This window comes from Marmota flaviventris, chromosome 20 (assembly GCF_047511675.1).
Source record: "Marmota flaviventris isolate mMarFla1 chromosome 20, mMarFla1.hap1, whole genome shotgun sequence".
Classification (NCBI taxonomy): Eukaryota; Metazoa; Chordata; class Mammalia; order Rodentia; family Sciuridae; genus Marmota; species Marmota flaviventris.
The window spans coordinates 22,346,412-22,373,856 of NC_092517.1; the positions used below are offsets into that span (position 1 = coordinate 22,346,412).

General features: G+C 36.3%; 1 protein-coding gene across 1 annotated transcript; it reads left to right on the forward strand.

The window, feature by feature from the left end:
- The first annotated feature begins 64 nt into the window (after positions 1 to 64).
- On the forward strand, positions 65 to 25,523 carry LOC139703065 (zinc finger protein 345-like). Its single transcript, XM_071605979.1, is given in 2 exon segments — positions 65 to 145; positions 24,294 to 25,523. Coding segments are annotated over 2 exon segments (1,311 nt in total).
- The last annotated feature ends 1,922 nt before the right edge of the window (positions 25,524 to 27,445 follow it).

The window sequence follows — 27,445 nt, forward strand, 5'->3', positions numbered from 1 at the left end:
ATGGGATCTATTTCTCCTGGGTTCGGTTTCATGATTCCTGCAGTTGGACTCCAGGCTTCGCTCCATGCCCAGGATCCCAGGTGGCCCTGTCATGCAGGGGCTGAAGCTCTCCAGGGCAGGCTTGGCTGCTGGGCACCAGGAAATGGTGAGTGTGTACTGACACCTAGTCCCTGGACAGGGAGGCTTGAGAGGGAGGTCGGGCAGGGAGGCCGTCTGGCAGGATTGGCTGTGGGGGGAACCCGAGCTGGCTGACCCCAAACCCAACTCCGGGCGATCTCTGCGTCCACAGGCCTTAGCCCCTCGGGGAGAGCGCCCCTCAGTCCCCCTGGACAGCTGGGTGGGGAGCGTGACAGTGGCGGAGACCCCTCGCAGCCTCCCCATCCCCTGGGGCAGCCTCAGCCCCTGCCCGAGTCCTGTCTGGCAGGTGAGCGCGACTACCCAGCGTCTTCCCGGGCTGTGGTGATTGACAGGTGGGACCATTAGAAATCCAATCTCCAAGTTGGGCCATGGTACACACCGGTCATTCCCAGTGCCTGGGGCTGGGGCCTGATGCAGGAGGATTGCGAGGTCAAGGCCAGCCTCTTCAAGTTGGCGAGGCACTTAGAGACTCAGCGAGACCCTGCCTCGAAATAAAATGCAAAATAGGGCTGGGGATGGATCTCAGTGGTGGAGCGCCTCTGCATTAAATACCAATAAATAAATAAATAAGAATAATCAAACCTCCAAACATGGTTTTCCTGCAGGAGGGGAGGTGAGGTTTACAGGGACCTCTCTTATTCCTGTGGACTTTATTTTTGTTTGTTTGTTTGTTTGTTTTGGTAGTTAACGGAAGGGTGCCTTACCACTCAGCTATGAGCCTGGTAGTTTTTAGTTTTTATTCTGACTGAGGGTCTAGCTAAGTTGCTGAAATTGGCCTGGTTAGGGTTTGATTGATAATAACTTTTGCATTGCAATTAAGTGTATGATTTTTACATCCTAGTGGGTTCCTGGGTGGACTTTGTTGACATCATGATTCCTTGATGACAATTGTAATAGTACAGCTTCACAATGCACATGTTAGGTAATAAATTCTTTTGTTTTTCCTCTTATAATTTTTTGCTCTTATAATTCAAAAGTTTCTTGGTTAAGTTTACATATATTTAACTTTGTGGATGAATTATAGGACTGGATGCTTCCATTAAGAGTAAAGCATGCTGGATTTTTTATTAGTGCGTCATATTTATACATAATACCACATGCATATGGCACCCAAGTAAAACTTACCCATGGTATTTTATACTATTTTTAATCTGAATATCCCATGACTATTAATGTATTATTCTGGTCCTATGAACTGAGTGCAGCAAGACCCTGAGGCTGGGGACTATCATGTGTCTTTAACAGCAAAACAGTTTCCACAAATAGTTAAGAAGCAGTTAAACTCCTTGAGTTTGTTAGAATTCTTTTGTTTCCTATCTTCATTGATACTATTTAATTTTCTCTCTGATAGGGTTTTACTTTACATTTCTTGGGTTTGTAAAGATGTTAGATTCTTTTTATTCTTATTACTGAACACATGGGTATCTCCTGTACAAATTGGAAGCTCAAGTCTCCTCCCTGAATTTCTACTGTGGTGGATTTCAGAGTGTTGGGACCGTGAGAATCACCACTCAGTGGGCCCTTTTCAAACCTAAGGGGGCTGGGATCTGCAGGGGTCTCAGGTTTTGCTTCCTCCTGAGATTTTGTTTCTTTTTGGGTGGCACGGGGGCATAGTGGATTGAATGCAGAGCTCCTTTCCAACTGAGCTACATCCCTCACACTTTTTATCATTTAGCTTGAGACAGAGGCTGAGTCTGGCCTTGAACTTGTGCCTCAGCTTCCCGAGTGGCTGGGATTACAGGTGTCGGCCTCCTGCCTGGGTCCTCCTGAATGTTCTAAATGTAAGGGAAGCAAAATGTCAGATCCAGAACCCAGTCTCCCAGATGAAACTTTTACACGTGTATCAATGAATTCCTAAAATTCAAGTCCCCTGTCCCCATTTCCAGTGACAATTTTCCTCCCCAGTGTAATAAAATAAGAAGCAAAAGTTTTGTTTTCTGTTTGAGCATTTCACATGAGAGAAAAGTACACTAAAAACCACTTGACATTTGTAAAAATGTGTGTGTGTGTGTGTGTGTGTGTGTGTGTGTGTGTGTGTGTATTTTCCCTTCCTCTCCCAGGCCAGGCACCTTGTCAGAATATCTTTGGGCTGAGTGTCCCCCCTGTGGACTGCATGTCCTAGGGGTCTCAAGCCCTCTCTGAGATTTTCCTGGTCCTGTTTTGGCTCTGCCTGACATGAGGATCCCACATCTGGCACATTTGAGGTCTCTTGAGCATCTGGTAAATATCAGCCACCTGTTGACCTATTAGCAGGTGCATTTAGGGGTAGTAGTTTCTCAGGGGAGTAGGTGATGTCCCTGTGACTGGGAGGAGTCTCCTTATCCAGAAGCCACTTCAGATGTTCCCTCCTCCTGGCTCCTGTGGATCCTGGAGTAGCGATGGGCATGCAGCCATTTATTAACACACTGGTTCAAGTTCCTTTGGACATGCGTCCAGAGTGGTTGTTACTCTGTTAGCTTTTAAAGAACTCCATGCTATTTTTTAAAAATTGTCTGCACTAAGCTTATATTCTAGCCCCATGTCATCAGCATGTCTCTTGCTCCATATCTATGTCATTGTTCCTTCACCTGTTTGATAGGAGCCTTTCCCACAGCTGGGCTCAGGCTGAGAAGCTGTCCTACTTGGCTGGTGACTGAATTCCTGATGCAATTGGTTAGAACCCAGGCTGCCTGTGCTTACTGCAAGAAGGTGGTGTGAGCCTATTCTAGAAAGAAACATGGAGCTGTGGTTTTCATCCTTTTCCTTCACTCCGGGGTGGGGGGGTGATAGTAGTCCCTGGAAGTTTTTGAACATCAATGTGAAGCCACTTGTTTTTGATGCAGGGAGATTTGCACATGCACAGTTGCCATTACTCCCAAAGCTTGGTGGGTTAGGATGGAGTCCTTGGAATGGAAAAAAAAAATGTTGGGACCCTGAGTGCCTGGACATACTCCTTCCAGAAAGAACTGGTCAGGACTGGAGTTATTACTGAGGTAATGGTGAGAGGGCTCAGGCAGGGCTGCTGGGTGGACTGCATTTCTCCCGTCTACACTCAGGGACTGGCTAGAGTGGAGCTCCACTGTTAGCAACCACAGTTTGCAGATCATGCGGTGCAAATCCCTTCTAGGGATAAACTGGGACCCTTGATCTCACTCCCCTTCTGCCCTGGTCCCATGGATAAATATCATGACTCATCACAGCCATAGAAACCACCCCCCCTTTTCTCTACTCCTGATACTTGTGTATATCCAGTTCGTTCTTCTATGAGCACCAGACAAATTGTGTTTCCAGCGACAAGTCATTTAGTGTCCAATGTGCTCCATTTGTGACCCCAATAAGTCTTCATCTACTCTGGGTGACACTGGATTGGGATATTCTGTCCCAATTATGTGGCACATTGCTCAAGGCAGGTCTAATGCCCACGTGTCCCCCAACTTTGCCTGCCCTTCAGATGGTAGAGATTTTCTCAGTGGTCCAATGCATAGGTCTCTCAACCCATGTATAACTTTATTTAAGAGGGACTCCAAACAGAAGTAGGTGTTTATTTGGTGTAGTATAATCCAGTACCATGCGCATACTGCACCCAAGCCCTACCAGTGCTCTGCGCCTCCAGTTCCCACACCTCCCTTCACGTTGGGTTGTCTTGTTCATTCACATCAAATCCTCTGCTGGAGATGGCTGCATTTGTCTATGCTTTTTCATTGCACTTCATAATAAAATTGACATTTACATACATATGGAGTCATCTATGAAATTTCTGCATTGTGATTTTTTTTGGTCCTCAAATTACTGCAATATGAAAATTTTATAACACGCATTAGTGCCTGGTAATGATAGCTCCTGCTTTTGCACTTAGAGTTCAGAATTCCTGGCTAATTTCATATCAATTCAACCTTCCAGGATAATTTTCAAACTGTTTGCTTTGGTCCCTTCTTCAATGAAAAGAAAATCATGGTGAAATTTTGATGGGGTGTTGTCATAAATGAACCTGAGGGAAGCTGTCCTCTTTATAATGAGGAGTCCTATCATCTATACCCAGGATGTGTAATTCAGCCTTTATGTGCTTATCTGTATTTGTATTTTTTCAAATTCATTTTCAATGAATATCTAACACCTGGCCTACCAGTGGATACTAAATTTTATAAGCCAGTGATTGTTCTTTAAAAATTATTAGGGAACTCTCTGGGGTGATACATAATTGGTTCTCAAAGATGCAGCTCATCCCTACCTTGATCTGTTTGTCTGTCTATGTATCTATGTATCTATCTATCTGTCTATCTATCTATCTATTTATTTATTTTCAGTGCTCGTGGTGGATGTATCACTCAACTATATATTGATAGTGATGGGTAGGATGCAGACGTGATTGATGGGATCATGCAGGTCAGGGAACCATTCTATGAACCTGGCCCACTGTGCAGAGACCTCCACATGTGTTTTCTTAGAAAAGTAATTTACCTAGAGCCCTGCCTGGGCCAAGTCAATATGCTATATTCCATCCCTCAGCCAACAACCTGTGATTTCTTTGAGCAATATGGGTCTTCTCTGCCAGTGAGAACACAAGTTAACCTGGAGGGGACAAGTTCTGGGACACTTTCACAGGCTGGATTCCTGAATTCAAGGAGATAGGATGATTTCACCTAACCATCAAATATGTAAGAACCATTCCAGACCAGCATGGGCCAAAGCGACCTAGAGTTGTCCTGGATCTTTGGCATGTGAGCTTCCTGTTCCTGTCACTAGTGTACATCTGCTAACTACTATTTCTATCAGGTATTAGTTTATTTAAAGACATAAGGAAGGTAAAGAGGGACACTCTCAAGAGGGAGTGTCCTCTCTGATATTATGTTGTGCCCCTATTTCCTACTGGTCCCAGAAAAGTTCCAATTAGAACCCATCAGTGCAGACCAAAGTGAATTAAGAGTTGCATTTATATATTTAGAATAACATGTTAAACTTTTCATAATAATTTTTAAAAAAACTAAATGACAGCAGAATGCATTGCAATTCTTATTACACATATGAAGCACAATTTTTTGTATCTCTGTATATAACATACTGACACCCAATTCAAGTCTTCATACATGTATTTTGGAAGATGATGTCTATCACATTCCACCATCCTTACTAATCTCCTGCCTCCTCCCTTTTCCTCCCAACCATTTTCCCTATGTATAATTTATCTAATCCTCCTATGTTCCCCCTGCCTACCCCACTATGAGTCAGACCCCTTATATCAGAGAAAACATTCAGCATTTGTTTTTGGGGGATTGGCTAACCTCCCTTAGCATTATCTTCTCCAACGCCATCCAATTACCTGCAAATGCCATGATTTTATTCTCTTTTGTTGCTGATTAAAATTCCATTATGTATATATAATGCATATGTTTTCATCCGTGCATTCACTCAAGGCCATCTAGGTTGGCTCCACAGTTATAAATATTGATGTGGCAATGTCCCTGTAGTATACATTTTTTTAAGTCCTTTGGGTTTAGACCGAGGAGAGGGATAGCTTGGTCAAATGGTAGTTCCATTCCCCAATTTCTAAGGAATCTCCATAATGCTTTCCATATTAGCTGCAGCAATTCTCAGTCCCACCAGCAGTGTATGAGTGTGCTTTCTCCTCACATCCTCGCCAAACTTATTGTTTTTTGTCTTCATAGTAGCTGCCATAATAAAAGTTTTATTATAGTAAAATTCACATACACACACACACACACAGGTTATTCTTTGGTGACTCTGGACAAGACCATGTGGAGAAGGAATCTACAAATGTGATGTCTTCCTACTGCCAGTTAAGAACTAGGAATTGTTCCATGGGCAAACCTCTGGTATCACTCACAGGATCTCCCATAAATTTGAGAATCAAAAGGGTGTGAGTCCTAGAGATGTCAGAGAAGCCTCACTGTTTTCCTCCAACTTTCTTGATAGTGATTTCTGGGCCAATAAACTTTGCTCTACTTTGATTACATTTTATGTATTATCTAAAAATCCTCACTTGCAAGAACACAAGAGCCAAGAAACGCAACGTAACCTCCATATCCCTGGGATCACAACCAGCAACAATGTCAGATCTTTTATTGCTTTTACTTATTTACTCATTTCATTTGATTTATTTATTAATACAGGTGGACACCAGCCACTGCTCTAGGTCCTGTTGGAAGGTAACAGTCACATACGTACACACAGCATCCTAAGGAGAGACTGTTGAAACAGGAACTCTGACCCTTCATTGTTCATGAAGACTCACCCAGTGTCAGAACTGTGAATATTTTATTCTGAGGCAGGGTTTTGCTATGAGGCCAACTGTGGCCTCAGACTTGAGATCCTCCTGAAGCAGCCTTCCAAATCCCTGGCCTTAATGACATGTGCTACCAAACCTTGTCCTTTGCTTATTAAAAAACAATTGCATAGCTGCTGGTTACCTCCCTCCAGTGATATATGTGATATCACACCCCAAACAATAAAAAAACCCCACACAATTAAGTCTGACTCTGGCTGTGTGAGGTTGTGTAATGGGAAGGGATTTCAGGGAGAGAGAGGGATATCAGCTCAGAAAAAGTAGGTTCCTTGGTTTTCAAGGCAGAAAAGATCTTCATCATTGTCAGGCGCGTGAACAGACCTATTTAGAAAACAGATGCACATTCAGGAAAGAACGTCAGGGGCCGGGGATTTAGTGAGGTTGGTAGTGTGCTTTCCTTGCATGCACAAGTTCATAGGTTCAATACCCAGCACCACAAAAAGAGAGTAATGAAAAATGTGAAAAAGCTCTAAAGGGAGAGACAACAAATACGTGGTCTGAGGTGTTGCTATTTGGAGAGGGACATTTAAGTGGGGCTGGACTAGAGATGGGGCCAGAGCAGAGTTCTGTAATTTCTCACCCATTTTTCTAAGCTTGCTCATATCATGCTAGTATTTGGGGATCCAGAAAGCTGGTGTAGGAGAAATGCTGCATTGCAGGGTGTTGCTTTTTTAATTTTAAATAAGATCTTTATTTTTAAAAATAGATTTTAGTTGGTTAGGATACCTTTATTTTATATATTTCGTTGCAATGTGGTGCTGTGGATAGAACCTAGTGCCTCACAGGTGCTAGGCAGGTGCTCTGTCACTGAGCCACAACCCCAGTCCCTTGTTTTTAATTTCAAATTTTTGTGGGCATTCCTGCAATCTGGTGACTTATGAACCTTCTCCTTTGAGGTTCAGAGTAACTTTCTTCTTGTTATCCCAACATTTCTGCCCCAACCAGACATGTTCCATAGTTCGTTATGGACCTCAAGTGTTGCTAGAGGAATGATTAAATGATCATTTAGTTATCAAAGAAAATAGGGCAGAGTTTTCAGGATGGAAGTCTTAAGAGAATGCTCATTATTAGATTTCTATTTTTACTTATGTGTTTAGCCATGGACTCATATGGTTTTTGCAGTCATCCACAAATGTGGTCCAGAAACCAGTAGATTTCAGAAAATTTTCATGTTGACAGCTCTTTTCAAATGCTTGCATTCTGACTGAGGCACATTTGACCGAGTGTAAACATTTAGATGCTTTTAAACTGTTTGTGAATTTTCCTGGCTAGAATATTGCAGAGGGTTTTGCCATTTTTCTTGCCACATTGTTTATCTCATTGGTGTTGAAAAACCTCTCAAATGCAAGGAATGCACCTCAGAGGCAATCTCCTGCAGCTGGCCACACACAGACCCCCCAAACCCACCCATCCAATACTCCATTCCCCTTTAATTGGGTGTCAGGTGCTGTTGGATTGTTAATTATTGGGTAAAACCCAGTGTTTTATTCCCAAAAAGCCCAAGGTCTAGCTTGTTGTTTTTGTCTTTTTGTCACAACAAGACAAAAACCATTGGGTTGGTTTTTACTTTTCCTTGTCTCTCAAGACAATTCTGAGCTCCATCCAGGGACCTATATCTAATGGCACTGGTAGCTTAGTAAAATTTCTAATTTTCTTTAAGAAAACTAAGAGCAAGAATAATTTCCCTCATGGGGGAATAAGGGGTTCTGGCCCCAATGTGTCCCCAGCTCTTTCCTTCTTCTCACCCACATAATCTTCTCATCATAGGCCAGACAACTGTGTACTGCTCATCCCTGGAATCCTGGGCATGTGCCTTGACCTTCTAAGTCTTCCTTCAAGAGAAATGTTCCCATTTCACAAATGCAGGAAAACTGGTCCCCCAAATACCTGGATTGCTGTTACTGAGAAGCAAAAGAAAAAAAAAATACTGAAGATGGGGATTGGGGCTGGAGCTTAGTCGTAGAGCACTCACCTTGCATGTGGGAGGCCCTGGGTTCCATCCTCAGCACCAGAGAAAAATAAATGGATAGAATAAAGGTATTTGGTCCAACTCCAACTAGAAAAAAAATATTTAAAAAAAAATAAATACTGAAAAGGCAATGTATCTAGCAATTAGGCAAATGCAAATTAAAACTGCACTGAGATTCTCTTTCACTCCAGTCAGAATGGCAATTATCAAGAATACAGTAACAATAAATTGGTGAGGATGTGGGGTACAGGGAATGCTCACACCTTGTAGGAGAAATTGCACATTGGTGCAACCCCTCTGGAAAGGAGAACGGAGATTCCTTAAGAAACTAGGACTGGAACCACCGTCTGACTCAGTTATCCCACTCCTCAGCATAAAGAGGATAAAATCAGCATACTACAGGGACACAGCCACATCAATGTTTATGATAGCATGACTCACAATAGCTAAGCTACAGAACCAGGTTAATGCCCATCAACAGATGAATAGATAAAGAAATTGTTTTATATATATATATATATATATATATATATATATATATATATATATATATATATATATATATATATGAATATTACTAACCTTTATAAAAGGATGACTTCATAACATTGGCCAGTAAATGAATGGATCTAGAGAATATCATGCTAAAGTAAAATAAGGCAATCCCCCCAAACCAAATCTATATCACAAGAAAGGTGGGAGGCAAGAAGAGAAGTTCTGTAGAGGAGACCAGGGGAGCAATAAGAAGGGAGGGGAGATAAGAACAGAAAAGACAGTAGCATGAAGTTACCATAATGTTTTTATTTAAATATATGAAAATACCTAAGTGAATCCACCTATCATGCCCACCTACAAGAATGGGGTCCTAAGGAGAATAAGGTATATTTTATGTTTGGATAAGCAATCACATTTTGCAGATCATGCTGGCAAATCCCTTCTAGGCTTAAACTGAGAACCTTGATCTCATTCCCCTCTGCCCTGGTGCCATGGATAAAGCTCATGACCCACCACAACCATAGAAAAACACCCCTTTTCTCTAATCCTGGTACTTGTGTATATCTGGCTCTTTATGTGCACCAGAGATATCGAGTTTCCAGCTACAAGTCATTTAGTGTTCAATGTGCTTCATTTGTGACCTCAATCAATTTTCCTCTACTATGGGTGACACTGGATTTGAGTATTCTGTCCCAATTATGTGGCACATTGCTCAAGGCAGGTATAATGCCCAGGTGTCCCCCGACTTTGCCTGCCCTTCAGATGGTAGAGATTTTCTCAGTGGTCCAATGCATAGGTCTCTCAATCCATGTATAACTTTATTTAAGAGGGACTCCAAACAGAATTAGGTGTTTATTTGGTGTAGTATAATCCAGTACCATGCACGTCATTCACCCAAGCCCTACCAGTGCTCTGCGCCTCCAGTTCCCACACCTCCCTTCATGCTGGGTTTTCTCATTCATTCACATCAAATAATCTGCTGGAGATGGTTGCATATACACAGGCCTTTTTGTTGCACTTCATAATGAATATGACATTTACGTACATATGTATTCATCTATGAAATTTCTGCATTGTGATTTTTTTGGGTCCTCAAATTACTGCAATATGATAATTTTATAATTGTATTAGTGCCTGGTAATGATAGCTCCTGATTTTGCTCTTAGAGTTCAGAATTCTTGGCTAATTTCATATCAATTCAACCTTCCAAGAAAATTTTCAAACTGTTTTCTTTGGTCCCTTCTTCAATGAAAAGGAAATCATGGTGAAATTTTGATGGGGTGTTATCATAGATGAACCTGAGGGAAGCTGTCCTCTGTATAATGAGGAGTCCTATCTATTCCCAGGGTGTGTAATTCAGTCTGTTATTTGCTCATCTGCATTTGCATTTTTTTTCAATTCTGAAGATGTACTTTGTATATATGAGTATGTGTGAAATGCAGCATTTATGTGACAGCTATATAAAACTGACATGGTGTTTCATAGTATTTGTCAAACTGTATGCCAAATGGCAAACAAAATGTGGCTGATTGCCAGAAATAGTTATTTTCCATAGTTTATTATTTATTCCCAAATGGACATCCTCTGTCACCAGGCCCCAGTTCTCGGCTCTGGAGGAGAATGCTGTGTCCCCATATAACAGGTGCTGTAGTGTCCACATATGTTTCTGGGGGCCACGGATTCTCCCTAGCAAACATATTCACAAATGAATAGTGGGGGGCTCAGACTCCATCTTCCCTTCATGATAATACCACATGTTATTCAACACTGTCTCAATTTGTGTTTACAATGTGAGTTTATTGTACAGTCTCTCCTTTCTAAAGACGTTGATTTCTTTGTTAGGATGGGACATTTAGATACCTGCTATTTGAAGGGGCTGTTCAAGGCTCTTGCCTGCATTTCTCTCACAGTCTGTTCTCCTTTCTTGCAAGTTTTTGGTTAAAGGTGAGGCAATTGGTTTCTTATCCGTCACTTCTCCTTGTACTCTTTTATGGAGTCTTTTGATGAATAGAATTTTTGTTTTCATATATACAATTATTTATAGATTTAAAATATTATTTTCTGTAACTTTGGAAAAAAACTTTCTTGTTGTTGTTCTTTTTCCTTTTGTAAAACTGGGGGTTGGAACCAGGGTGTCTATTACTAAACTATATCTTCAGCCATTTTTATTTAAAAATTTTAAATGTTTTTCTTAATTTTTTAAAATTACTACTGCCTTTTTTTTAATTGAGGCAGGGATTCACTCCGTTTCTGGGGTTAGCTTCACAATTGTGATCCCCCTGCCTCAGCCTCCAGACCACTGGATTTATCAGGTGTGTAGCACCACACGCATCCTATCTCACAATTTCTTTCTTCCTTTCTTTCTTTTTTCAGATGCTTTTTAGGTCATTATTTATTTATTTATTTATTTATTTTTATATATTTTTAAAGTTTTTATTATTTTTTTTTCAATACACGACAACAGGGGAATGCATTGTAATCTTTATTACACACACACAGCACGATTTTTCATATCTCTGTATATAAAGTATAGTCACATCAATTTATGTCATTATACATGTAAGTTTTTTTGCATTATAATTCTTAACACACATATCACAATTTTTCATCTGTATTTGTATATAATGTATGTTGACACACGATTCAAACTTTCATACATGCATTTTGTATAATGATAAACATCACATTCCACCATCCTTGCTAATCCCCTGCCTCCTCCCTTTCAATCCCACCCCTCTGCTCTATCTAGAACTTATCTATCCCTCCAATGCTCCCCCTCCCTAACCACTGATTCAGCCTCCTTATATCAGAGAAAACATTGGACATTTTTTTCTGGGGAAGGGGGGATTGGCTAAATCCACTTAACATTATCTTCTCCAATGCCATCCATTGATGTGCAAATGCCATGATTTTGTTCTATTTTAGTGCTGAGTAATATTCCATTGTGTATATATTCCTCATTTTTTTTAATCCATGCATCTAGGTTGACTCCACAGTATAGCTATTGTGTGTTGTACTGCTATAAACATTTATGTGGCTGTGTCCCTGTAGTATACTGTTTTTAGGTCTTTGGGGTACAGTCCAAGAAGAGGAATAGCAGGGTCAAACGGTGTTTCCATTCCCAGCTTTCCAAGGAATCTCCATACTGCTTTCCATATTGGCTGCACCAATTTGCAGTCCCACCAGCAATGTATGAGTGTGCCTTTTTCTCCACATCCTCACCAACCCATATTGTAGTTTGTCTTCATAATAGCTGCCGTTCTTACTGGAGTGAGATGGTATCTTAGAATAGTTTTGATTTGTATTTCTGATTGATAGAGATAAACGGATTTCATGTTTGTTGATTGATTGTGTATCCTCTTCAGAGAAGTGTCTGTTCAGATCCTTGACCCATTTGTTGATTGGGTTATTTATTTGTGTGTGTGTGTGTGTGTGTCTGTGTGTGCGCGCGTGCCTTAATGTATGCATTCTTGTGTGCTTTTTGAGTTTTTTTAATGTGTCTTCTATTTCATTGCTTGATAAATGATCTGTTTACCTTGTGTATATCATCCTGAATCAGTTTGGTTAAATCACATGATTCTAGACATTTTTTTGCTATCTTTGATATTTTCTGTTTTATTGGAGTATAAATTTTCTAAATAATTTCTAATTATCTTCTGTATTTCTTTAGTGTTCATGGTGATATTTCCTTTTTTATCATGGACTTTAGTAATTTGAGTTTTTCTATCCTCCTATACAGTAGCAAGGATAAGGGTTTATATATTTTATATACTTCTTCAAAGAGCCTACTTTTCATTTGGTCAATTTTTAAATTGCTTCTTTGTTTGAATTTCATTGATTTCAGCTCTGATTTTAATTATTTTTATGTACTTCACTGCTTTTGGTGTTGATTCATTCTTTTTCTAGGACTTTGAGATGCAATTTAGGTCATTTGTTTGTTGACTTTTTCTTCTTTTAAGGAATGTACTCCATGCAATGAACTTTCCTCTTAGTACTGTCCTCATAGTGTCCCAGAGATTTTGATATGTTGTATCTGTGTTCTCATTTACCTCTAAGAATTTTTTAATCTCCACTTTGGTGTCTTCTGAAAATCATTGTTCATTCAGTAGCATATTTTTTAGTCTGCAGGTGTTGGAGTAGCTTCTATTTTTATCATTTATTTTCTTTCTTTTTTTTTAAGAGAGAGTGTGAGAGAGAGAGAGAGAGAATTTTAATATTTATTTTTTAGTATTTGGCGAACACTACATCTTTGTTTGTATGTGGTGCTGAGGTCAAACCCAGGCTGCACGCATGCCAGGCGAGCGCCCTACCACTTGAGCCACATCCCCAGCCCTATCTTTTATTTTCTAATTTCATTCCATTATGATCTGAAAAAATGCACAGTAGTATCTCTACTTTTTTGTATTTGCTAAGAGTTGCCCTGTGACATAGTATATGGTATATTTTAGAGAAGGATCCATGCGCTGCTGAGAAGAAAGTGTATTCACTTGTTGAAGGATGAAATATTTTATGTATGTCAGTTAAATCTAAGTTATTGATTGTGTTATTGAGTTCTATAGTTTTTCTGTATAGCTTTTGTTTGGAACATCTATCCAGGAGTAAAAGAGGTGTGTTAAAGTCACCCAGAATTATTATCTTGTGGTCTACTTGGCCCTTGAACTTGAGAAGAGTTTATTTGAACATAGATGCTCCATTGTTCGGGGCATAAGTATTTCTAATTGTTCTGTCTTGTTGGTGTATGGTTCCCTTAAGTAGTATGCAATGTCCTTCTTTATCCCTTTTGATTAACTTTCACTTGAACTCCACATTATTTGATATAAGTATGGAAAACCCTGCTTGCTTCCACAGTCCATGAGAGTGGTATGTTTTCTAATATTTATTTTATGTAGATGGACACAATACCGTTTTTTTAATTTTTATTTTATTTATTTTTATGTGGTGCTGAGGATCAAACCTAGGGCCTCACATATGCTAGGCGAGTGCTCTACCCCTGAGCCCCAGCCCCAGCCCAAGTGATATATTTTTTTTTTCAACTTGTAACCTTCAGTCACTGTATGTGTCTTTTCCTATGAGATGAGTCTCTTGGAGGCAGCATATGTTGGGTCTTCATTTTTTACAAAATCCAATCTTTCATTCTGTCTTCTGATTGCTGAGTTTTGAAAATTAACTTTCAGGGTTATTGAGTCATGATTTGTATTCCCAGTTATTTTTGTTTAACTTGACTTGGTTTCTCTTTGATAGGTTTTTCCTTTAGAGTGATACCTCCCTTTTCTGATTTTTATTGTTCATTTTCTCCTTATGGAATATTTTGCTAAGGATGTTCTGTAGTGCAGGCTTTCTAGTTGTATATTCTTTTAACTTTTGTGTATCATGGAAGGTGTTTATTTTGTCATAAAAATAACATATCCAAATTGAAATATGATTTCTAATCAAAATATAACTATGTTGGGCATGATTCTTGGTTGGCATCCATTACTTTTATTGCTTGGTATATGCTATTGCAGGATCTTGTAGCTTTCAGGGTCTCAGTTGAGAAATCAGAGATCTTAATTTGTTTTCCCCATATGTAATCTGATTCCTTTCTCTTGTGCTTTTAAAATTCTCTCCGTATCCTGTACACTAGGCTTTTCATCATGAAGTGACTTGGTGTGGATCTGTTGTGATTTTTGTACATTTGTTATCCTGTAAGTATCTTGTATTTGATTTTCCAATCCATTATTCATGTTTGGATTTTTTTATGATATTATTTCATGGATTAGATTGTCCATTTCTTTAGTATGGACCTCTGTGCCTTCTTCTAGCCCAATAATTGTTAAATTTGTTTTTGCCTGTTATTCCATAATTTTTGAATGTTATCCTCATTGTATCTTACCATCTTCACTGTGTGGTCAACCTATTTTTTTTAAGATTATATATTTTGTCTTTATTGTCTCAGGTTCTGTTTTCCAAGTGATCTATTCTGTTGGAGATCCTTTCTATTGAGTTTTTAATTTGGTTTTTTGTTTCCTTCATTTAAAGGATTTCTATTTGTTTTCTTTTTTTTAATTTGAGAATCTCTATCTACGCATGATTTTTAAAATTCATTTGATATTCTCCTTTCCTGTCACTCCCACCCAATCTCTTTATACTCCACTAATCTTTCCTATATCTTTATGATATACAATTCTCCTTTCCCTTTGTTTTGCAGTAGCTGCTGCATGTGAAAGAAAACCTTTGACAGTTGATCGGTCTGATTTATTTCACTTAGCATGATATTTTTAATTTCTGTCCATTTAAATTGTGACATTTCTCAATAAATCTTATTTATAGTTGACTAAAAAACTCCATTGTGTGTATCATATTTTATTAATCAATTCATCTATTGGGATGTACTTCCATAATGGAAACTGCTTCCATAATTTGGCTAAGGTGAATTGGGATGATAGGAACCAAAATGTGGCTCTATCAAAATATAGTATTAATTACAATTACAGATAGCCAATATTCATGGCTACTCGGACATGCTTTTCTGATACAAATATAAGTCAGGCATAAGAAAACAATCCACTGGTGATCATTATACATAGGCAGTAGCATATTCACATAAATGTTTCTTATTATGGAAATAGTGTTATTTATTGGGCATATATCACTTGCATTATTGTTTGTCTTTTTAAATCTTATTTTTACGAATTTTATTATTATTTTTGCTATGGTTTGACTTTTTTCTTGTGCCTCTTACAAAAACTTTTTTCTTCTTCTGGCAAAATATAAGTAAAATGTAATTTACTATTTTTAAGGTTACAACCCAGTAGCTTTTACATTAGTGACAATGTTGTAAAATGATCACCAGTGTTTAGTTTCCCATTTACATTCTCCAAAATAATTATAGAATTTTTAATTTTTGCATCCCTTGTCACTTTTAATCTGTTTTCTCATTTTTACATTTTGTATAAATTTTAATACTGTTTTGTTCACTATACAACAACCTTTACAAAGATAAAAAGCATAACAATTTGTTCCTTTTGGCTTTGACTTTTAAGAACGTACTGATGCATGGGCTCATCCAGGGCAGGGCCATAAGTCTAGATCCCCTAAAGGGGCAGTTTGTACATTTCAGCTAGAGTTCTTGGAACCATGGTGATTGAACAGGAGGAATAATTTGGGGACTTTATGAACTCCAAAGGAAATAAAGCTGGGCATTAAGTAGAAACATAAGAAAAGCATAATTTTTATTTAAACTTTCATTTTTTACTTATGACCTTAAGGTACACTAAGGTCATGATTGATTGTTTTAAGTTAATGATATTAGAAATTAAGGGGGATGGTAAAAATATTTCAAGTAGAACTTTTCAGACATTGAAGTTTCTTCTACATATAGGAGACACAGAAACCCCCTGAATTCTGTGGTTTTCAAAGAAAATGACTTTAGAGTAGATTCATGAAATATCTGTCAAATGTCACTATGTTATCATGGCCTTAGTGGAAACTATTGCATTTGTTTTTGTGCTGCTGGTAATAAAACTCAAGGTCTTGCACATGTTGAACAAATTCTGCACCACCTAACTACAACCGTAGCTCCATAAAATATTATTGTGTGAATGTCTCTGTAAGTGAAAGCCTACAGGTTATTCTGTATTTATGCATAAATTATGTACCGTGAGTCATTAATCAATGAATTATAATAAAGGTTTTTAAGATATATGCTAAAACTATGTAATTCTGCAATATTTTATATATCTATAATTATAAATCTATGTATGTCCATATACAGATATCTATAGAAAAACAGATGTAGATAGATACACAAATCTTATCTCCATGTATCTGTATATATTTATTATAGTTTCTAATTATATTATTCTTACTATTGCTCCTATTGGGTTTCTAATACTATTATATGTGATAGTGCCCATTTTTAAACTGGTTGCTTTCTTGCTCAGTGTTTTAATAATTAGTTATCAATGGACCTTTATTTATTATTAATTTATATGTTGTGCTAAAGATTAAACCCAGTGCCTCATGCATGGTAGAAAAGTGCTCTACCATTGAGCCAAAACTCCAGCACCTTTTGCTGAGTTTTAAGAGTTAATTGTACATTTTTTTTTTTATTCCAGACCTTTATCATATATATATTTGGCAACTACTTAATCCAGTTTCTTCTCATTCAATTAATAGCGTACTTCCAAATACAGAATAGTTTTCAACAGAATAAAAGTTCATTAAGTTTCTCATTTATAGATCCTGCTTCTGGCTTTGAACGTTCATGTCAAGAATGAAGCCACATAAAATTTCTGCTATGTTGTCTGTCACAAATTTAACATTTTCTTTCAGATTAATTATTTCATTTTTTAAAAGTTGTGAGTTCTGTGTCAAATTCATTTTTTATTTTTGCATACAGATGCCAAGATGTTCATAATTCATTAAAAATATTATATCATTTCTAGGGAAGTCCTGCCATCTCTTGTGTGTTTTTTTGAGTTTAGTTCTAGTTTTTCAGTTATATTCCACTAATTTGTTTGTATACTCCTTGCCACATATCTCACCTTTTGGGTTACTGTAAGTTCATAGTTAATCTCAGTGTCAGATATTTCAGTCCTGTAAACTTATTCTACAGAATTGTTGACCATTCTCTATGCCTGCCTTCTCCATATATCCTTTAGAAGCCAATTTTTCTATATTTGCACAACAGGTTGTTAGGATTTTATCATGGTTGTGTTTAATTCATTTTTAGAGTTTTAGATAACTAATATATTAATATTGAATGCTCCTTTCTATTGAATGCTCCTTTCTATGTTTGGTAGTTGTAGTTCCCCCAATTTACAGGAAGTTGATCAGCAGTGTATATGACATTCTGGATTTATAAGTGGCATCAGAATTAGGTGAAAGACTGCAAGTTTGAGACCTGAAATAATGACACTTGTGCCAACCAGTGTCAAAAATATTCTTTTTTAAAACTATTTTTAGTTGTTGATGTTCCTTTATTTTTTATTTATATGTGGTGCTGAGGATCAGACCTTGTGCCTAACACATGTTAGGCAAGTGCTCTGCAGCTGAGCCACAACCCCAATTTGATTTTCTGCAAATTCACACATTTTCTTTTAGAAAAATATTTTTAAAAGGACATTGTAGGTGAGGACCTTAAACTAACTCCAGGTACGTGTCTATTAACTGGTGAGAATTGTGACTCTGGAAGACTAAGCATTTCCTTTCTTTGCAAAAGGGATCTGAGGTGTGTGGACTTTATAGAATCATTTTCTTAGCTGCCCAGAATTACCTCACTCACTGCTTAGGAATGAGACCTAGAAGGCTACAGTGTTACAGTGAGGGTGCTCCACAGTTTGGAAAATGTATTTATTCTAACATGTCAGGATTTTTATTTTTTGTGTCTTGTAAACAGTGATTATAATCATCTACTCACCTCATTTATCTTGTTGTTGTTCCTTTGATAAAATCTTGATACCATACAATTTCAATTGGCTCAAGTATTTAAATATTTTGCTATTGAAGATTTTTAATTGATTATTTTTGTAGATGGGGTGATTATGCTCTGATGTCAAGGTAATTCTTCCAATAAAGTAACTACGTTTAAGTAATTAGGATTCATCAACACATGGAGTTCGCACGTGGAAAAACTCTGGACAATTCTGGTGTGTCTTACTGATCTCATCTTCCTTTGTCACACAGAGATGACAACAGTCCTGTGCCTCATTTATGACTAATAATTTATTATGTATTTCTCAAAGCCATCATTTTCCTTGTTTATATTTCCTTGGTTGTATGAGTTTTAAGTAACTATTGTTACCATTATTATTTTTCAATACAATTATATTAAAAGGTCTTTTTTCTTTTATTAACTATTTCTTTGTCTCAGTCTTTTGAACACATATGTGCTGCTGTCTGGGCCTCTATTGTACCAAAATTATTTACTCATTGAACTGCTTATAGAACTTGAAATATTTCGACTTTGTCTTTTTATGAGTTGGAAGTGTCATTTTACATGTCTCCAAACTTTAATATTCTATGAATATTTTACACATTAGGAATTTGTCATGGATGATACTTGAAACTAATTGTATTGGAGAGCTCAATCTATCTCATGGATAAAAAGCAGAGAGAATAACTACAGGACTGTTTTGAAAAACTTTTTTACCACTCTTTTTGCCTCCCTTGGGCAGCATTAACACATGAGAATATTTTGACAAGTCTGATTTGCATCTGGAATGTCTGCCAAATTTCACATTCACTGATGGAAGAAAAGTTAGGAGTTGGGCTTTTATTCAGTGCTTGGGATTTGGTATATATCCTTCACTTCACTCTGATATGGAATATATATATATATACTGTTTTTGGACTTTTGTATTTTCCTCTGAATTAGAAAATGGAAAGTATCTTATTGCATAATTAAAGTCACTCTCCTACATGACAGTCAGTTCTACTAACTCTTAATTCAAATTAAAAACTGAATAATGGTTTGGTCGATGTGCTATTGATTTACCAATTTTAATTTCAAGAGCCATTGACATTCGGGGATGTGGCCATTGATTTCTCTGAGAAAGAATGGGAATGCCTGGATCCAGCTCAGCAGAATTTACATAGAGAAGTGATGTTGGAGAACTACAGCAACCTGCTCTTTGTGGGTGAGCATAACTTTCCTTCAGAATTCCTGTATATCAGTATTTAATTTACTTTCCTTGAAGTATATCGTTTGGGAACTTCTCCACAAGAATGAGTTTCAGATTCATGCTTTCAATAAAAAATATGGGGTAGTTCTTGGTGCTGACAAGAAAATGTTAATGATCTTTCTTTTCATTCTTAATGATTTCCTTTGTTGGCATAATATATATCCTTCACTTGACATGTTGTTTCCATAGAGGAATGCAGTGATGTCAAATACTGTGGCCCACATATAGCAGAGCACATAGTTGAGGTAGAGGAGGAAGCCTAAATTCACAAAGGTTGATTGAGACATTATCCAGCAGAAAAGAATTTTGAAACACTTTGATTTCTTTCTCTTATTATCATAGAAGAACCTGTCCTGTGCTTTGTGCTTTGAAATTGTCTAGTCTCCTGCTTTTTCTCCACTAATGTCTACGTACATTCAAATCAACAACAAAACACTCCCCTTGCATTGTGTCAATAGTATCTGACAACTAGACCATAATTTTTAAAAATATTTTTAGTTGTTAATGAATTTCCCATTTATTTATATGTGGTGCTGAGGATTGAACCCAGGGCCTCATACATGCTAATCAAGACCTCTACCACTAGTCTACAACTCCAGCCCCACTTCCATTATTTGCAGAAAACTTTTGCAAATTCCTGGAGATCTCTAGGTCAACTCATTGTAATACATTACTATCATAAGTCAGTTTCTCTAATCTTCTTTGTACATATTTTTAACTAAAATTTCCTTATCAGAGTTCTTCCTGAATATGTGTAATCGATTTTCTGTGAAATTATCTGCCATGGAATGAATGTCAAGATGGACCAAGACTGCTCTTTTGAGAGATGGTGTAAGTTGTATTTGAATAAGAGGATGTTTAAAATAATACATCTGTGTATATTTACAATTTGGTTGGTTATTTTTTTTTCTTTATTTTTTCATTGTGTACAGGAGGTCCCATGTTACAGACTGGGTTTCTGCATGTAAGTTAATTATTTCACAAATCAAGATATGCATGACTCTTTTTTTTGTATTGCCAGTAATGTTATATGTGCTTTTGCTTGTATAAATATTAAGCCTCTTTTGTCTATGACTTTTGTATTTTATCTTGATTGGCCTTTCATTCTGCCTGAGTAAATAGAAATTGAAATTTTCTATATGTTAATGTAATGGGGATTGATGGCAGGGATACTCTAATGCTGAACTACACCCCAAGCTCCTTTTCATTCATAGTTGAAGAGAGGTTCTCACTAAGTGATTGAGGATGTCTTGAATATGCAATTCTCATGCCTCAGACTTCCTAGTAGCTGAGATTACATGTATGCCCATCATTTGTATACTGATGAGTTTGTTATTATTTACAAAATAAAGACCACATTATTTTAAATGTAGCTTTGAAAAATGTTGCAGTTATCTTTTATGTGTTGTTTTTAATTTTCATTATAATCAAAACCACAAAATAAAACTTACTGTCTCCAAGTTTTTAAATATATAGTTATACAGATTATATACAATTATACACATTTTTAAATATACAGGATATTTGGTTTGTATCACCCATGATGGCTCTGTTGAGTAACATTGTCAGTTTATTTTAAGGGATATTTGGTTTGCATCCCCCATAATGGCTCTGTGAGTAACATTGTAACAACACTGGTGTGCAATGCTTTTAATTTGCTCTTGATGTGAGGGCTTATTACCACACTCACTCCAAACTCCATCTACTTCATTACATGTCTGCATTTACAATTGAATGCTGTAACTTTTAGTATATTTTTTTTAAGCAGGGAAATATTCTTCTAATGTTATTTGTATTATAAGGGATATTCATACATTTCTAAGAATTATTTTTTGCAGAGAAATCTAACAACTGGAGTTTGAATATTACTTGGAGACTCTAGTTAAAATTAAAAGATGTTTATGCTACTTAACATTATGTTTCAATTCTCGAACAACACCATGCTGAAGAGTGTTCAATCAACTGACACATATTTAGGGATTTTTGAACATCCCTACCACTTTTGACTTCAAATATTTATTACATGTTGGTTACAAAATAACTATAACTTAAATATTTATTAACCTTTGTTATAATACATAAAATTGGTCTATCCAACATAATATCCCAATTGAGATTAAGAACAGGGATTCTATAAGTCTACAATAGTTTCAAAATATTTTCAAAGTCTTATGCTTTGAAATTACCATTTTGCTTCACAGTATTTCCCTTTTCAGTAAGTGGGGATTGATGTATCCTAGTATAACAGTGATTCTTTGTTTTCATTGAACTCTCTCAATGTTTACTTTGTGTGTTTGGGAAGTAGGATGTATGTTGCTAATGTATTTACTCTTAATTCAGAACCTAGGCAAAGGTTCCTTTTCTCTATTTTGCCTCTTTTCAAAGTTTTTTAATTTAAAATGTCTTCTATGTTGTGTAACTGTCTTCAACTATGTTTTGTGTACTATAATTTACACAGCCCAGGTTTTGATTGGTCACTTTTGTGTGTGTCATTCTTATATCCTTTTGCTTTCAGTATTTGTGTGTTCTTAGATTTAGAGTATATTATGGCCTACCTACAGTTGTAATTTTTAGCGTTAATTCAGATAGCCAAGGTTTGTTTTGATCAGAAATTTGTAATTGATTTTTCCAACAAAAAATATCTAAAAACGAAGAATCTCCTACTCATACTTTGTATGAGTATCAACTTGACTTCACTTTATTAAAAATTCAATATATTTGTGTCTTTTAAAACTATATTATTGTTACAGGTATATATGCCTATTAACAGTTTTGTTTTGATGCTTTTGTCTTTCAAATACCATTGCAAAATTACATGTTTTGTGATCCATCATTACAATAAAATAGAATTGTTTGTGCTAAGAAATTTTTAGAATTTCACATGACTTGTGTTGCTGTGCACACTTACATTTCACTAAGAAGGATTATCTCTAGTACTTTTTAGAGAACAGATCTAGTGTTAATGAGTAATGTGTGCATTTATATCTTTAAAGTCTTTATTTTTCTTCTCTTTTGAAAGATAGTAGCTGTGAATATAATGTCTTGGTTGATAATTTTATTCTTTCATCCCTTGAAAATGGCCCCAAATTCCTTTCTGTGTTGTGAAGTTTTGACTAAGGATTTCACAATTATAGAGTTACACATTTCTAGGTAACACATCTTTTTTTTTTTCTCTTGGATGCTCTGAGTATTCTCTGTAAGTTTTAAAACTTGGATTAAAACCTGCTTTGAGTCTTTACAAGTTGGAGATAATTGAGCTGCTTGGATTTTTTTTGTTTTTATTCTCTCAGATGAATTCATTAGTACTGGAAAGAGAACTACCACTTTGCATATTTTACTTTGGCTGGCCTTGAAATTTTGAACCTTCTGGCTCAACCTCCTATATTGCTGTGTACAACAACCCCTGACTCAGACATTTTCTAAATAAAGTCTTTAAACACATTTTCTGCTTATTACTATTAACAATTCTTGACTATATTTTATTCTATTTTTGTGTGTTGGTTTAGTTCAGTAAACTTCTTTTAAATGATAATTTACTATCCCCTTTTAGTAATTCATAACTTACTTTTCTTACAGTACATTTAGCCATGTTTTTTTCTGTTGATAAGCAGGAACCCCTTTTTGAACAGCCCCCAAATATTTGCATGTTTCATATTTCTTTAATGAAACAGAAGAAAGTTGGTAGATTTTAAAAATATATTGTGAAGGAGGAAATGCATGTTTAACACAATGTATTTTCCTTTACTATATTACTCTCCATAGGAATGTACTCATCTTGGATACTGTGAACAGTAAGATGATTTAGAAAGTTCTCAAAGTAATTTTCTGTGTACATTTTTATTTGATTTATGTATTTCTGCAGTAATGATGGGCTTAGATTTAATAACTTACTCCCCTGCTGATGTTTCTTTATTTCTGTAATTTCCTATGTTTACAAAATATACTCAGCTCAGTACAGTAAGTAAACATGATTGTTATTTTTATTTCAGCCATGATCTCTCATCATCCTCGAGAAATTTTACCAGAGCAGGGAATAAATGAGAGAGAGGGAAGATCTGGAAAGTGTGACCTTGACTATTTACAACTAAGAAAACAATGGGAAAATATAGGTGAGAGTAAAGTTCAAAATCGTATTATAATGGTCAAAACCAATTGGTAGTCCCTATTTATGATAAAAGTTTTATGGCCAAAAGACACCAGGAACAATTAATATCTAAAAAAAAATTCAATTTATTCCACTTACTTTTGAGGAGCTGTATATTTCTTTAAGATTATATCCACAGCCATTTTTGAAATGAAAGTTAATGTGGAAAATTTGAAATCTGTTCCAAGCATTAGTTTTTAACTTGGCCAATTATAAATATAACAGTTATTTAAACTTCCAGTCAAACATTTGCACAGAGAATATATTTCTAAAAGTGATATTTATGAGAGTTTCTTTACAAAATATCCATTTTCTGCAATTTATAAAGTGTGGCAAATTCTTAAAAAATTCTTCAACTTTTACTCAACACCAAAAAAATTATTCTGCAGAGAAGACCTACCAATGTGAAGAATGCAACACACTCAAAAATTTTACTCAACATCACAGTGTTCATACAGGATATATGCCATGCAAATGCAAAGAATGTGACAAAACTTCTAATAAAATTTTTAATCTTATTTGTCACCAGTGGACACACACTGGGGAGATGCCCCATATATGTAAACAATTTTGCGAAGCTTTTGTCAAAAACCAATCCTTAAGAATCACGAGAGAATTCATACTGGAGAAAAGCCTTACAAAAGTAAAGTGTGTGGCAAGAGTTTTAATACAAACTCACATCTTGATTGGCACAGCAGAAGTCATACTGGAGAGAAGCCCTACAAATGTAAAGTGTGTGGCAAGAATTTTAATGCAAACTCAAATCTTTATCACCACATCAGAATTCATACTGGAGAGAAGCCCTACAAATGTAAAGTGTGTGGCAAGAATTTTAATACAAACTCAAATCTTGATTGCCACTACAGGATTCATACTGAAGAGAAGCCCTACAATTGTAAAGTGTGTGGCAAGAGTTTTAATCAAAACTCGGTACTTACTCGGCACCAGCAAATCCACACTGGAGAGAAGCCCTACAAATGTAAAGAGTGTGGCATAGCTTTTAATAGCATCTCACAGCTTAATTGTCACAAAAGGATTCATACTGGAGAGAAGCCCTACAAATGTAAAGTGTGTGGCAAAAGTTTTAATACAAACTCACAGCTCATTCGCCACAACAGGCTTCATACAGGAGAGAAGCCCTATAAATGTAAAGAATGTGGCAAAAGATTTCATTACAAAGCATCACTTATTCAGCACCAGAGAATCCACACTGGAGAGAAGCCCTACAAATGTAAATTGTGTGGCAAGAATTTTAATACAAACTCACATCTTGATAGCCACAGCAGGATTCATACTGGAGAAAAGTCCTACAAATGTAAAGTGTGTGGCAAAAGTTTTAATAGAAACTCGAATCTTTATTGCCACAACAGGATTCATACTGAAGAGAAGCCCTACAAATGTAAAGTGTGTGCCAAGAGTTTTAATCAAAAGTCATCACTTACTCAGCACCAGCGAATCCACACTGGAGAGAAGCCCTACAATTGTAAAGAATGTGGCAAAGCTTTTAATAGCATCTCACAGCGTAATTGGCACAAAAGTATTCATACTAGAGAGAAGCCCTACAAATGTAAAGTGTGTGGCAAAAGTTTTAATACAAACTCACAGCTCATTTGCCACAACAGGCTTCATACAGGAGAGAAGCCCTATAAATGTAAAGAATGTGGCAAAAGTTTTCATTACAAAGCATCTCTTACTCAGAACCAGAGAATCCACACTGGAGAGACATCCTACAAATGTAGAGAATGTGGCAAAGATTTTAATCAACAATCATCACTTACTCAACACCAGAGAACCCATACTAGATAGAAGTCCTATAAATATGAAGAATGGTAGAGCTTTTAAAATTGAAGATCACATCTTACTAAACATTTAGATTTTATACTGCAGAGAAGTTTTACATGTGAAAACATAGCATCAGTGTCTTTAAGGATAAATCAACCCTTATTTCACAGTAGTTCAACACTATTTCATACCAGATATATGATAGCACAGAAATTGTACAAGTGTAACATAGGTGACACAGTCTCCAACAGTTGTTCACACCATACTCAACACCTCAGAATTCATATGAGTGAGAGGACATGTGGAAAAAATTTTGAAAGCTTTTGGCCATTGATCAAACATTTTTAAAACACTGGAGGATTTCTAGCATATAGAAACCCAAAGAATGTGTCCAAGACTGTATTCAAAATTCAGACATTTTTCAATTCTGACCTCATATCTGTAGCAAGTGTGGAATAGCATCTGTCCAAAGTGTGTACCTTAGACAACAGCAAAATATTCATAAGAACACCTTGACCAATATAAAGATTGTAGTAAGTTTCTTATCTATAGCCTATCCCTTGAAGTATTTGGGACCTAGGAGGGGAAAAAATCATTTAAATATAGAAAATGGGTAATTGCTTTTCATACTTGCTGAAAATTTTCTTAACATCTTGAGGTGATATATTTATAAATAAGGAAATAAAAGTATAGAATAGTGCATCCCTAAAAGGATATAATTTTAGTGTAAATAAACAATTACTAAAGAGTCTCATTTTTCACAACTGGAGAAATAATAATACTCAGAGTTGATTATTTCAGAAGTCTCTTATGATTATATGAAATTTAAAATTTTTCATTTCTATTTTTGTACTTAAACTTAGGGGTACTTAATCAGTAAACCACATGCCCAGATTTTTGTTTTCATTTTTTTTTAGAGATAGGGTTTGCTAAGTTGCACAGGTCCTCACTAAGTTATGAACCCTGGTTTTTAACTTGCTAAGCTTCTCACGTCCCTAGGATCACAGGCATGGACCACCATGCCCGTTTTACAGAGAATTTTTATTTATATTTCATTATGGATGCAATTTGTTACTAAATAAAGTGTGAATTTCTTAAAGTTAACCTTGTCATGAATTTAATGATGTTATTAGGTCACACATCTTCCACTATTCACTTTGCTAATGGATCGATGAAATAGTAAAATATTCTATTGGGTAAATAATGCTCTAACGTCTCCATTAATTTTTTCATATGTTTAATCAAGTTTTATTTGGGGAATATTATGTATGTAAATTATAGACTATCTTGTTTGTAATTATGGAAAAATTAAAACAGTTATAGGAAGGACCATGGTTCTGGAATAAAGAGTTGCTGTTTGAATCTACAAGCTGTGTGGTGGCTCGTGATTGTGTGCCCAGCCAGACTGCGGCATTTGTGCCCAGCCAGACTGTGGCATTTGGTGGTCTGTGCGGGGAACGTCTAAAGCTTGGAGGTAAGTGAAATTGCTCGTCCCTGAGGAAGAGCAAAAGAATGGGTGACCAATTCAAAAAACAATATGCTCTTGTTTTGACTTATTTTGTTTTTATTTCAAGTTGCCTGTTCCTAGAACTTTCTCAGGCAAACTGGGGAAAATGGTTGACTCAAGGTTTGAAGTTGTTCGCCTCCGAGCAAGAGAACTTGTTAGAGGAAGGAGGCACCCCAGTGAGACCAAGAACAATTAGGGCATATGTTGATACAATACAAAAATGTAGCCCATGGCTTTTTAAAGATGAGTTATTAAGTATATCAATGGGACCATCATGGTATCCTGTAGAAGGATTTTTCTTCAAGAAAGAGATGACTAGTTCTGTTTACTACATTTGTCTAAGATCTTGGTTTTTACAGACATCTGATTAATTTACAAAGCTAAAGTGTTAAAATATCAACCACTAAATATGAAATCAAGTACTCTTTACTTATTAAGTTCCATAAGGTAATATATTTAAACATTA